The 13,530-nt window shown below is 41.6% G+C and overlaps 1 protein-coding gene across 1 annotated transcript in view; it reads right to left on the bottom strand.

Moving 5' to 3' along the window:
• CPZ (carboxypeptidase Z) overlaps nt 1-13,530 on the bottom strand; it is a 38,251-nt gene that overhangs the window by 17,278 nt on the left and 7,443 nt on the right. The window contains exons 2-6 of the mRNA XM_010163601.2: nt 6,839-6,862; nt 5,236-5,610; nt 4,233-4,445; nt 1,806-2,002; nt 740-901 (exon numbers count right to left, since the gene is read on the bottom strand). Coding sequence (XP_010161903.1) covers nt 740-901; nt 1,806-2,002; nt 4,233-4,445; nt 5,236-5,610; nt 6,839-6,862 — 971 coding nt within the window. The remainder of the gene's footprint in view (nt 1-739; nt 902-1,805; nt 2,003-4,232; nt 4,446-5,235; nt 5,611-6,838; nt 6,863-13,530) is intronic.

Here is a 13,530-nt window from a genome sequence, read left to right on the forward strand (position 1 = left end):
GTAAAAACAGAGCTCCTAATATCAGAATGACTGATTTGGCTTCTTGTGTTTTTTCTTTTAAGGGGAACTAAGTTTGCATGTGAATTGCCAGCATCAGGGCTGCCAGACTGCCAGTGACACAGGTAGGATGGAGCTTTGTATTCCTGGGCATCCCATAAGATGAAGCTCAGTGACGATGAGTGCGAGGCCCTGCAGTACTGCCTCCGTCCTGCTCCCCAGGGACTGGAACCAGCAGCAACTCTCCCTTCCAGCACCACTGCCACCCAACATGCTGTTTCCATTGCTCCAGATAGTTACTGTCATTTATAAACATCTTTTTTTGTGGAAAGCTCATGCCACACAAATTTTGTATGTTTTCCAAGGCAGAAACCACTATTGCATCAAACTTGTGTGGAGCTTAGTCCAATGAAAGCCAAATCCATCAAGTCTTTTAACATACTACTACAGTTTAAATCACTAATGATGAATCATTAAACACTTTTGACCTCTCCTAAAAGTAATTATTCTTAATATAAAATAGCAAAATCCAAATTACCCACAAAATTTCCCAATGATTTACGACACCTGCTTCTTTGGCTGGACCTATACCAGGATTTTTTGTGCCAATTCTGAACCTGTCCAGTTTATTCCTACTTATAAAACCTGATTACCAGAGAATAATTTCAGATCAAGCGATCTCAGATTTTTAGTTCCTGAGTTGCTCTGTAGTATATTGAGTTATAAAACCTGCAATTCATACCTTACCCCACCAATAGGATTGTGGAATGGGGATGTGGTCGAGGCGAGCCCCATGAATTCCAGCTCTTCTGTAAGCCTCAGATGTCAAATCAGGGAAGTTTCTGTTCAGGTCCAAGTTCTGAGCTGTTTGTCGTCCAATGACCCATCCATTGTAACCAGCTCCCTAATTTGTAACATAGAAGCCAACTCATATTAACTTCCTCAAAATATCACTTTGTGGAAATTGTTTAAAATGACATTTTAATCAAGGGGACATTTTAAAAGAAGTAAACTGAAAATGTCTATACTCTTTAAAAAACCACACTTATTAATCATTTTTATCCCCATGATCATTAACGCACTAGCAAGCACACAGGAAGCGTTTCACTCACCAGTGATGTGACTCATGAGAGGAACACAGCAGTTTCTTACTCAGCACAGAGCAGCATGCAGAGTGGGTTAGAGGAGGAGAAAAAGAAAATACAGCTGACACTCCAAGAAAAGAATGCAAAAACCCCAGACTCGTACAACAGACAGAGCTCACTACGAGAGCAATGCAGAAAAAGAAAGGTCCTATTTTCATGCTAATTGTGCTGATGATAAAAGTGAGGAGAAAAGAAGAATGCCAGGTAACATAATAGAAGTTTTGCTTTCAAGTCTCCAGCTGTTCTCTGAAAACTGCTATTCATTATTAAAGCATGATAGTACAAAAAATATTCACATTTTATTATATAGGAAGAATACGTATTCCACAGTATTAAAATACATTTCCTTATAAAACAATTTAACAGTCATTAAAGTGAGTCAGTGGGCATTTTGTTCTAGAACTGGTAGCAGGGAGTGCTAAATGTGTGAAAAAGTAACACAGTCATTTCCACGCCATCGCATGCAGGAAGCAAAAATGACAAACATGGCTTTGATTTCCTCTTAGCTCTGTTCACATAATCTTTGGAAAGCAACCTACCACCAAACCAGACACTTATTAACACTCACTCCCATATGTGACACTCCCCTCCCAGTTTGTCCTTTCGCATGGGGAATTTTAGAAACTTGAAGCACTGAACATTTCCTTATAAAAAGTCTTTTACCTCTTCTGCAGCCAGTTCGTACCCATCAGGGTTGAGTGACGGTAGGAGATGGATTCTGGTGTTATTAATCAAGGTCTGGATGCGAGGATTCCCAAGAAGATACTCCGAACACAGATACTGTGCAAGGTATATTAGCAGTTCTTTCCCCACAACTTCATTTCCATGCATATTGCCAATATACTTAAATTCTGGCTTGACTGTGGAATATGAAGTAATGAGATACTTTAATTTGATTATACCTGGAAGGCTTCCAAAAGCAAAGTAACCCTAATAGCTTACTGAGGAGTCAGAAAGTTTTATTTACAGTAATTTAATGCATATGTTCCTGTAAATAACACGCCAGTTCTAGGTGAATTTCCCTGCATTACAAGTCAGATCAGCAACAATTTAAATAGCATGAAATAAAATAAGTCTATACTTTCAGGATCTCAGACCGTAAGAGGCAATTGTTGCTCTGAGCTTTTGCTGGACTCAACTGTGAACAAAGAATGATGCAAACAGAAATGTCAAGCCATGACTGGGAAGGAATAAAATACTGGCACTCCCACTTACTTTGGGCTGCTTCAATGCCTTATATTGTCACAGGTCCTAAAAACGACCTGCAGATGTGTAATATATTACCCCTCTACTTGGAACAGAAATTAGGTCATGCATAAAAAGTGGGTTTTAGGCTAAATAACTTTGGAATAAGAGTATTAGAAACATATAACTTCACAATTCTCCACAGTTATTCTGTCAGTTTCCATCCTTCCTTAGAGACTAATGGAAAGTAGAAAATAGATGCACTTTGGAGACATCCTTTCCTGTTTGCCCCTTCATCTTCAATCCTGGCCAGCCTAGAGCCCTAGACACTGGAGGAGGGCTGGCACAAAGCTATTTTGCCAGTTTGCTCCGGCTGCCAAAATCTCCAGCTCTAGAGCTATTTCCACCCTCTTTTATGCTGTCTTGAGCAGCGTGAAGCAAGATTTAGAAGGAAATGCTAGGTAATGTGTTAAACTATCATCTTTTATCTTTTATGCCATATCACAGTTTTAATTTAAAAGCTTGACTCATAGGCTTTGTGTTTTCCTGGCAAATGGACTACCATCTCAAAAAGATAGCTGCAATTTCTTTTCTTTTACATCAGAGAGGATGGAGGATAGACCTGGAAATAGTACTGTAGATCTTTGTTCTGTTAAAAACGTCTACTGGGATATTGATCAAGTTAAAAGGCACCTCTACACCTTGCATAGTGTAGAGCCACTGTGCAAGGCAGCGTGACCGAGAGTAAAGAAAGCTAAAACCAGTCACAGAATAATAGAATCATAGAATGGTTTGGGTTGGAAGGGATATTTAAAGGTCACCTAGTCCAGCCCCCCTGCAATTATCAGGGACATCTTCAACTAGATCAGGTTGCTCAGAGCCCCATCCAACCTGACCTTGAATGTTTCCAGGGATGGGGCTTCTACCACCTCTCTGGGCAACCTGTTCCAGTGTTTCACTACCCTCATTGTAAAAAATTTCTTCCTTATACCTAGTCTGAATCCACCCTCTTTTAGTTTAAAACCATTACACCTTGTCCTACCACTACAGGTTTCTCTTCCAAGAAGCAGCCTAAGGTTTTTGATATGCAGCAAAGGCCACAGCAGTCCACCAGATTTAGTCAGGTACTATATTTGAGCTGGGAACTGCTAACTGGAAAATAATACCTAATACTCCCCAAGAAAATGATCTGCATTTTGAAGAATTTTGAACATTTAAAAACCTGGCCCTTGTTGTCTTAGTGATGAATTTACAAAACAGAGAATAGCATCATTCTCCTTTGCAGGAAAGTTGTGAGGACTCATATCCTAAAGGTATTCAGGTGCTATGATAACATCAATTCCTGATATCATTCACCTGTTACAGTGACAAGTGTTGCACTGACCTGAATCTCTGTTGAGGAGGATTGTTTTCTGTGTCGCATTGCCCTTTTTTTGATGTCAATGTCCTTCTGTATCTGACGCCTTCTCACAAGTTGTACATATTTTAGGATGTGAAGGACTACGTTTAGACTAGGCACAGGCCTTACTTGTAGGAAGTGTGTAGGGTTTGGCAGAACAGCGTTAAACAAAAGGAGACTGAGAAAATGGTATATGATGGACAGCTGGGCAGAAATGAGTAATAGCCGTATTACTGCAACCAAGTACATGGCCTTACATCTAGGAACAAGGAATGTCAACCATGGTCATAAACTGAGGTCATAAAGTTAGGAAATTTCCACCAGACTCTAATTCCTATAGTGAATCATCAGCTATAGCTGTAATTCAGGAATACAAAGGAGGAGAAATGTTTCTGAATCAGTGCTTTCTAGAGTTTAAGTGGTATCCCATTAAAAGGACCTGTTTTCACTCAGATGGATAATCTGTAGTTCCCTCAAGCAACCTGATCAACACTGATATAACTCACGCAGTTCATGGTGTCCAGGCTTGGTTGAAAACTCAATCACAAAAAGATCCTTCCCTTCAAAACTGCGACCTATGCTGTAGGTTTTTGCAATATGGGAGCATTTAGAAGCAGTCTTCTTCAACGTGCTCACCATTTGGGAATATGAATGGTGTTTGAACTGAATAAAAGTTGCTGGCAAGTCTGAAGGCAAATCTTCCTCAATATCTACTTCTCCTGCAAAGAAAAATTGTAACACAATATTTAAAAACATAGTGCTCAGAGGATTGTAGGAATGACTGAACTTTTCCACAGAAAAACTTTTTCAGTAGTACAATTATAGAACATACAGCTGCAATCAAAACCTTAAATTTATTTAGTACATTCTGTGCTGTTTATTGTGGCATATTTCGTCTGCAAAACTATATTAATGTGTATGCACACTGACAAATATTTTGTGCAACCTCCAGTTACAATTTGGCCTTTGGCACACTGAACACACTTTAGTAAAAAATGTACAGATTATTCCCTTTGAATCCAGTGGATCAAATACATTTTTATGAAATTCAGGTGTGTTCAGCTATCTGGATCTTCTTCATCTAAACAAAAATCTAAGACAATCACAATGAGATTATCTTAATGAGTTGTTAAGTTTGTCAAGCAGTCATGAATTTATGAGTGCATTAAAATTTCAGTTTTAAAATAAAATATTTCAAATATACAGACAGTTATCACACATGGCAGGGCTTATCTAAATGCACACTGTCAGTCCAGACATCTAGCTCTGAGCTGCCTGTCTTGATGTGCTTTGTATATGAGGGAGAGAAACAGATGCTTCTTGAGCACAGTTTAATTAAGTGTTTAAAATAGGTGGAACAAAATGAATCACACCTTACAGGTGTCTAGAAAGATGACAAGCTGAGATGACAAGTGGAGAGGCTTTGTGCCATAGACATGTCAAGTTGAGAAAGACGAGACCTTTCCCATCTGGACGAGTAAAATATGTCAGCAGAGCTTCCTCCCTTACCTCGCAGCTTTGCCAGTGGGTCAAAACATCCCTCTTCTTCCCCCGCAAAGAAGCGGTCACAGTCTAAGAAGTACGGCCAAGCCATGTCTATTGCATCAAAAGCAGGGAGGCAATTTTTTTTCAGGTTTTCACAGACGTGCCTGCAGGGTTTTATAACTTTGTCCTTTTCGCACTGTGGGGCCAGCACGGAGCAGCCCAGGAGCCTCAGGTCAGGATTGCATTCTCCCTGCAGCAAGTTGTGCAGCACGCTGATGAGAATGTACTCAGAGCTGTACTCAATCACTTCTCGAGACTTCTGATCCAGAAAATTAGGATACATTGTTTGAGTATAGGCAACATCAGTACAAGAACTTAAGGCGATATCCACACATTTTGCTATGAAAAGGAGATGAACGTATGAAAAATAACTTGCTTCACTGACACTGAATAGTTCAAAGACAACATAACAAATAACAGGTTCAATTAACTTTTTTTTGTTCACAGATAGACTGGAGGTAGTTTGAAATATTCTCTAAAGAATCTGATGTCTAAAACCACTTATAGAAAGACGATGGAAAGTATGCTTGGTCTGGAGATTAATTGCAAACAGTTTGATGCAAGTTTATGCCATTCAGAATTCAAATGGTATTTGACAATTTGATAGGGGCATCAGGGGTTATCTGATTGATAAGCACGGCTCCTAAAATAAGATGGATTTTGTTAATTCAGTACCTGAGCAGCAATGAAAGAGCAAATCCCTGTCCAGAAAACACTGGAATACCTGGGCCAAAAGGGAATTCATTTTACAAATAGCTTGGAAACCAGCAAAATTAATATGTCTTTCAAAAGAAAGACTGTCTCATATGCAATTAAATTTTACCTGATTTAAATTAAAATACAGTTTGAGCTCATTAAATATCAGAGAATCCATAAGAGAGAAAAATCCCCAGTTGAAGTGTGAATTTGCTTCTGTCTAATGTGGGAAAAACTCAGATTCCTGAATAAAGTGTATTTGTGATATCACTCTCTCTCCTGTCCTTGCCTTTTGGTATGGATTCACTGATGAGGTGTGAGATCACATAGGTTTTTTTCTTTAGTGGAGAAAGTGTCAGTAAGTTATCTCTCCTTGCTTGGCCACACAAAATCTGCAAGAATCTAATATCTCTGAAACTGCAGCCCCCTCTGTGAAGTTGGATTGAAATTGCCCAAAGACTTCAATAGTTACTCTGGGACTTGACTCACAAACAAGCAGGCCCATAAATGTGCTTACGCATGTATTCTCATAAACCTAATATACTTTAAGAAATCAGGTTAGGAGGTCTTAGGAAGGGTAAATGTTGGTAATATTTTCAGCCTACTCAGAGGTGAAAAGGAAGTAAGAGACAGATGTCTCATCATAAAATTACTAGCTATTACAGTTTGAGCTTCCTTCTCTTGCTAATGTCTTTGGCTGGTAACAAATACTGTTGTCACAGCAGCAAAATTCTACCTTGTGTGAAGGAGATTATCTCTCTAGGAACAAGACCTAGTATAACACGAACATTAGAAAACTTGTCAGGAAATAATGAAGAAATACTTAAGCTTTTGAGATCCTCCAAGGACAGCAAGCAAAGTCACATCATACCTTTCTGTAGAGTCTGGCACTGACCTGCAAATAAAAAGGAAAAAAAATAGCATTATGAGGCAGGTATCCATGGTACCTCAAGTTAGGAGTTGTCCTACCTGGTAGCCCTACAGAGGCTGCTGCAGCTCTATGTCCTAAGGTCCAGCCATACCAGGGACAAGCACATATTCCCAACAGGCACATATTATATATATACCCAAAGAAAAAACACAGTACCAGCAAACACAATCAGCACCAAAAGTGTCATCCTGTTCCCCTTTCTGGCTAATCAGGTTGAAAGACCATTGATGAAAAAGAAGTACAGGTGGGTCCCTCCAGTAGCTTGGCTTAGACACATTGGAACCCCAGTAACTATGTCAGTTTACCCAGTAGCTGGCCCCTGGATCCACTGATCTCCTAGTTGCCTAATGTGGTGACACTCATGTTCGTCTCTCTGGCAGCTGGCCCAGACGTAGGACCTCACTGGTATCCAAGCCCTAGACACCATGGTCTTCCCAATAGCTGGTTTGGACCTCCTGGTTCCTCCAGTAGCCAACTCTTGAGACCCTCTAGTCTCTTCAGTATCCACCACAGGACCACAGACACCCAAATAGCCAGCTTCCAAATCTTTTATCCTGTCCACTGCTAATCTAGCTTGGTGTTTGCTAACAACTGCAAGCTCTGGCATACACTCCCAAGGCACGTGCACTCTGGTCCCTCCAGCTGCTGCGCCTCAGACACACAAGCCCCTCTCACCTATGGTGTCACACCAGTTACTGGCATGTGGAGCCCCATACACCCCTATCCACACCCTAAAAAACAGAGACCCTCACCCAGGCAAAGAGTTGGAAATAAGGTTTAATAAGAAGACAGGACAGACTGCAGAGATCAGGTGCAGGGCATGGCCAGACAAGCACACTGACCAGTCTGTCTTTGATCCATTTTAAAAAGGGGGACTTGGTAAGATATCGGAAGTGCGGTTGTGTAGGAAATCATACCTATGTTTGAAAAAGACATTGAGCTGCCCAGCCCTGACAACCTGAAAACATTTCTAGGCATGCATAAAAAATTTAAGTTAGGTGCCTAGGAAGTTTCACTAAAGAAAATGTTGGTCTTTAGTAATCTGGTTTCGTCTAAAAGTCCATGTAAGTCCTTCTGTACATACCAAGATGCCTTACAGATCTTCCCCTAACAAGTCGATTGGTCCCACATGATGCTGTGCATATCTTTCTTGTAAAGCAATTAAGCCTTTGGTGGATATGAGGGAATGTATTTCTTCCCCATCCTACTTCATCCTATCTCTAGCAACTGCCTTTTATAATCCTTTTAATAACATCTTAAAACTAATTATTTCTCTCCTCAGCTATTCTCACAGGAAAGCTTTTCCAAAAACTAACTCCTCTAATGGCTAGAAACTGCCTTTTAATTTCCTGTCTAAAAGTATTCTGGCCAGTTTATATCCATGTGTTGTTGTGCCAACATTGTCCTTTAGCTTAAATAGCTTGCTGCGCTCACTGCTGTGTGCCTTCATCCTGTCTTTGCAGAGAGCAACCAGATTCCTTTAGCTGTCTATTTAATAGTCAAATACATCAAGCTCTTGAATTTGAAGGAATGTGGTTTGTTGACCCAGGAGAGGCCTCTTTTGCTCCTGTAGCAAATGATTCTATATTGCCCTTCTCCACTACTGGCAAATAAAGAAAAATATTGTTAATAAGGCATCAGAGCTGTTTTCACCCGTACCTCATAGGAGCTCAGCATTTATGTGCAAGCTTTTTAAAAACCTAGAGGTCTCTTTTCCTTGTGATGTACTGGGGATCCAGCTATGTTGTTAATTCTTCTAACTCTTAGAAGACAGGCATCTAGCTCCTTGATCTGTGAGTCAAGCATTGTCCTTGTAAGACCAAATTAATTATGTTTTCTTCTTGTGAAGGAAAGTTTAAACTTCTACTCCCAGCATATTTGTTTAAATGTAATAATATGCGTATATATTGCTAATGAGTTGATCGTTCTTTAGCCAAAATAAAATAATTACAATAAGAACAAAATTAACCTTGATTTTATCTTGGAGGGAGACATTTAATTGGAAATTAATCTGGTTCTATATTATGACTTGTCATTGATCCACATTACCTCACAAAATAAATGAGGGATCAAAACTAGCAGAAACAGGCCATCTCCAATACCAGCAAGTCCCGGTGAGCAGCAATCTGGAAAAAATTATATCCATACGGACTCCTTTCCTGGCTAGGTACAGTATGCTAATAGCAATAAACAATACCTGGTTCATCAACAGTGCCTTTCGTTACAGGATTTCAGTGTTTCCCTTAGTTAGGCACAATCCCCTCAGTGAGTTAGTCATTAAGGTCAAGACACTTCTAAAAAAGCTTAATCTCAGCCAGATACTGCATGTAGTTTTACATCTGGAGATAACAAAGGAATAGCAATTTGTTCAATGCTAGCTGGGAAACAGAAAGAAGTGACTGCATGTTGGTAAGAACTCCAGTAACTAATCCTGGGGATAAAATTGTATGTCACTTCCTCCCTGAATCTGTACAGTCTTATATCCCAACACCATCAGAACTTGTGAAGCCCTCTTCCATACAGTTGAAGGGGAAAAATTGGTGTGGATGTGGATGGCTTGAGTTCAGCCATGTCCCAAGGAGCAGAGTGACATTATCTCTAGTTATCACCAAGGTCATTAGCAATTAATCTCTTTCATTACCTTGAAGGGTGGCTAAGAAATATTTGACTTTTCTCCTCTGTATAAAATGACTGTATTGTAGCCATTATTTTAGACTAGAAGGCCATGTGTGCTGAGAGCCGTTCTTCATGGCTTCATGTGGGGAGTATGAATGGTCTTTCTAACAACTGGTCATGTTTCCTCAAAGGTAAGAGCCATTTCCCCTTGGCTAGCTCTGTGATCATGTTATAAACATCCTTTTGTCTGGCTCTCCATCAGTTTGTCTCTGGTTAAATAATGACACTGAGGCACACACAGCCTTCCAGACTGCTATTATGGTGCAGGAGTGCTATAGCCATCTGTCAGTTTTGATACGTGGCACAAACGTATTCTCACTGGTGTCTCAGTATTCTGCTTATTCAGCTGGAGCAAAAAGGTATTCTGGCAACATGCTGGAACAAGCAGAGGAATCCAAAGGGAAAATGCAGCAGGCAGGGTCTGGGCACAGAGCTGCTCCTTCTCCCTGCTCTGCCTCTCCTAACCCTGTAGCAGATGCCTCTTTCTGCCCAGCTGGCCAGGAGTAGAGGTGTCCTGAAACAACTCTAATGGACAAGACATGTGAAACTTCGCTAAGTCATATGCTGTAGCTGGGTTCACAAGAGGACTGGATTGTTTTGTGAGCAGGAGTGGATGTTAGCACAGAAGTGAAGATAGCTCTGGTTTCAGACTCCCTCTTACCTGGCTTCTACACTTTGTTATTTTTACCAAACTTATAGGGAGAGGAAATCTATAAAGCAACATGGCTATGACTCATTAATAAAGATGCTGACTGAAGAGGAGAGATTTTTTTTTAGGTGAGGAATGCAAATCCATATAAACCTTTCCCATGGCAACTGAAGTTGTTCATCTCAGTATGTGATATTTATCTTCAACACAAGATAAAGCTTTTCCACTACTTTTGGCCCCTCACAATCTCAGAGCTACCAAAGCTCACTCATTGACTAACAGCAAAACTGACTCCTTCCTCCTGGGTCCTAAACCCAGATCTAAGTTTAACCTAGATCTAAACCTTAAATTTTCACAGCATACCATGCTGTTTTCTCCCTGTCTCCCTGTCAGACATCTATGATGCTTCTTCTGCCATTTCAGAGGCCAGCTCTGCCCACAATGTAGCACCTCTACCCACCACAGCCCCCTGCAAGCTGCCACGTGAGCCAGATATCAGCCACAGCTCTGTCATGTAAACACCCAGGAATGAACTAGCGCGAGCTTTCAGGTTATCAGGAGTAAATATACATAAGAGCAAGAGAGAAAAGGTCTGATCTATACTAGACCTTCCTTTATAGTGAGTGTTAAACATGTATGTGTGCTGATGTGGTGTTTGGGCTTTTCCTATGTTTCCTAATGGCAATGCTTGCATATGTTTTGGAGGGTGGGGCTCTGCAAGGGCCAAAAATAATTCTCCAGCGTGTGTACTTGTATAATAAGTGTGGATGCACGTAGTTGGGCCAGAGCCCACATGCCTGGAGAGCAGTGATGGGAAACTCTTGGGAGCCAGCTCTGGAGCTGCAGCTGCACACTCTGCCCCTGAGCCCTGCACCCGCCAGTCTGTCTCTGCACACAGACACCACCAGCAAATCCCTGTCCTCACATGTTATGGCTCCTTTTGTCCAAGCTCCAGCAACACCAGCAAGAAGAGTTCAGACACTCCCTTTCTCTTTTTCATAAGATGAATGACAGACAATGATATACAGATTTTCTCAGGTCTCCAGATTAACTTGAGAGGCTTCAATTGCTGCTTCTTGTGTGCTTGAAAGAGCCTAAACCTCTTCCATTTTTTGAGCAGAAGCTTCCCTGAGCTCAGAGAAAGACAGTGCTGCGTCTCACAGTCCCATCTGTGGACAGGTTGGTGCAGAGAGACCTTTTTCTTCCTGACCCAGAACAGCCTTTTCCATTTTTAATGTTTATTTTTGTACTCTAGCTATTCCACTAGAGCTACAAAAGTCCTTTCAGTAGCACAGCTTCTATTTAAGATTATGAAGAAAATAACTTAGTGAACAGGAGAAAAGCCATTTCAAGCTTTCTGAGCCTTCTCGATAATATATGCTTCTGGTTTCAATTTGCAAAGGCAAGCTTAAAAATCTACAATGCAGCACATACATATTTTACTGCCAAGCTTACATTTTTTCCCCTTGATGATTCAGCACTGAAAGAAGCAAGCTGCTGTGATTAACCCTAACCCAGACAATAGAGCTCAACCACTACTCCCAGTGCCATGGCTTGGCTGGTTGCCTGTTCAAGAGCAAAGCCAATAGGAGACTTGTGCGCTTGAGGATATGGAATAAGCCCAAGGGCCAGTCTCAAATTCAAAGTAGGTAAATCATTCAGTGAGGTTTACACAATTGCATTGTTATGACTGACAGATTGAACAAGATTAGATGCTTTATCTTGTACTGACAGGACACCCCCTACCCACTTTCTGGGTTTCTTACAGTACTATTTTAAACTAGAAGACATACGTATTCATTTCAGTCTGTTTATAAGCAAAAACTCTACTTTTCCAAACAAAGCATTTCAGTTTCTGATCATATTAGTGTTACTCTCCTTGCAGTTCTACATGGTCTATGAAGTCAGTCTTTGGAATGATAATCCACCTTGTAACACTAAAGAGAGAAAATTTAATATCAGCAGTAATATGCAAACACTGCCTGGCTGTACCAACATTGCAACAGCACCTGAAACTGGCAAAGCACAACCTGCCACCAGAACCAGCTCCCAGCTACAGCACGAGGACAGAGCAGGACCAGATCCCTTATAGAATGGGTGAGAATCACCAGGAGGAGGGTGCAGGAGGAGTGGAGAAGTAAGAAGACTAGCGACAGAGAAATGAGGCAGCTGAGTAGCTTGGCTAGGGGGAAAATGGTTGAGCAGAAAGCCCAGGAGAGAAGGCAGCTACATATATAAAGCATCTGTGCAGGGGCAGAAGTGGAGAAGATCCCCAGACACAGAGAAGGAATTCCAGGAAAACTGGAGGAGAGAAGAGTGATTGCAAAAAGCATCCCACATGGTTAACTCCCTTTTCTGGATACATCAAAGGTTTGTGAGTAGAGAATTGAGTTCCTGTTACTAATCTTCCACTCCAGCAATTGCTGTAACTGCCCCAGGAGAATGATGTGTTTGCAAACGGGCAGAAGCATATGCAGGAGCCTGATGTGCAGGCAGTGAGACAAGCCCTGCTTTAGCTCTGTTTCCTCACATGGAGAAGTCTGAAAGCACCTGAAAGAGATTAATGCCTGATCTGCCTTCAGTTTGCAGAGCAAGATCACAGCAGGGAGACACAAGCCAGTGTTCGTTATTAATCACCCTTCTTTCTAACCCACCTGCTGCCTGGCATTCAGTTAAATGCCCGTTTTTATCGAATTAATGAAGGTGTTCCCACAGCAATGACACTGCAGGGGAAAGCAGCGGATGTTGTCTACCTTGATTTCAGCAAGGCTTTTGATACTGTCCCCCACAACATCCTTGTAGCAAAGCTTAGAAGGTATGGGATTGATGAGTGGATGGTGAGGTGGATTGAGAACTGGATGACTGGCAGAGCTCAGAAGGTTGTGATCAGTGGCTCAGGATCTAGTTGGAGCCCTGTAACTAGCGGTGTTCCGCAGGGGTCAGTACTGGGTCTGGTCTTGTTTAACATCTTCATCAACGACCTGGATGTAGGGACAGCATCCACCCTCAGCAAGTTTGCTAATGATACAAAGTTGGGAGGAGTGCTGACACACCAGAAGGCTGTGCTGCCGTTCAACAAGACCTGGACACGATGGAGAGTTGGGTGGAAAGGAACCTGATGAGGTTCAGCAAAACCAAATGTAGAGTCCTTCACCAGGGGAGGAATAACCACATGCACGAGTACAGGTTAGGGGCTGACCTGCTGGAGAGGAGCTCTGTGGAAAAGGACCTGGGTGTGCTGGTGGACATTAAAATGCGTGTGGACAGCAGGTTGAGGGAGGTTCTCCTCCCCCTCTACTCTGCCCTG

The sequence above is a fragment of the Antrostomus carolinensis genome, unplaced genomic scaffold (assembly GCF_000700745.2).
Source record: "Antrostomus carolinensis isolate BGI_N321 unplaced genomic scaffold, ASM70074v2 scaffold46072, whole genome shotgun sequence".
NCBI classification, from domain to species: domain Eukaryota; kingdom Metazoa; phylum Chordata; class Aves; order Caprimulgiformes; family Caprimulgidae; genus Antrostomus; species Antrostomus carolinensis.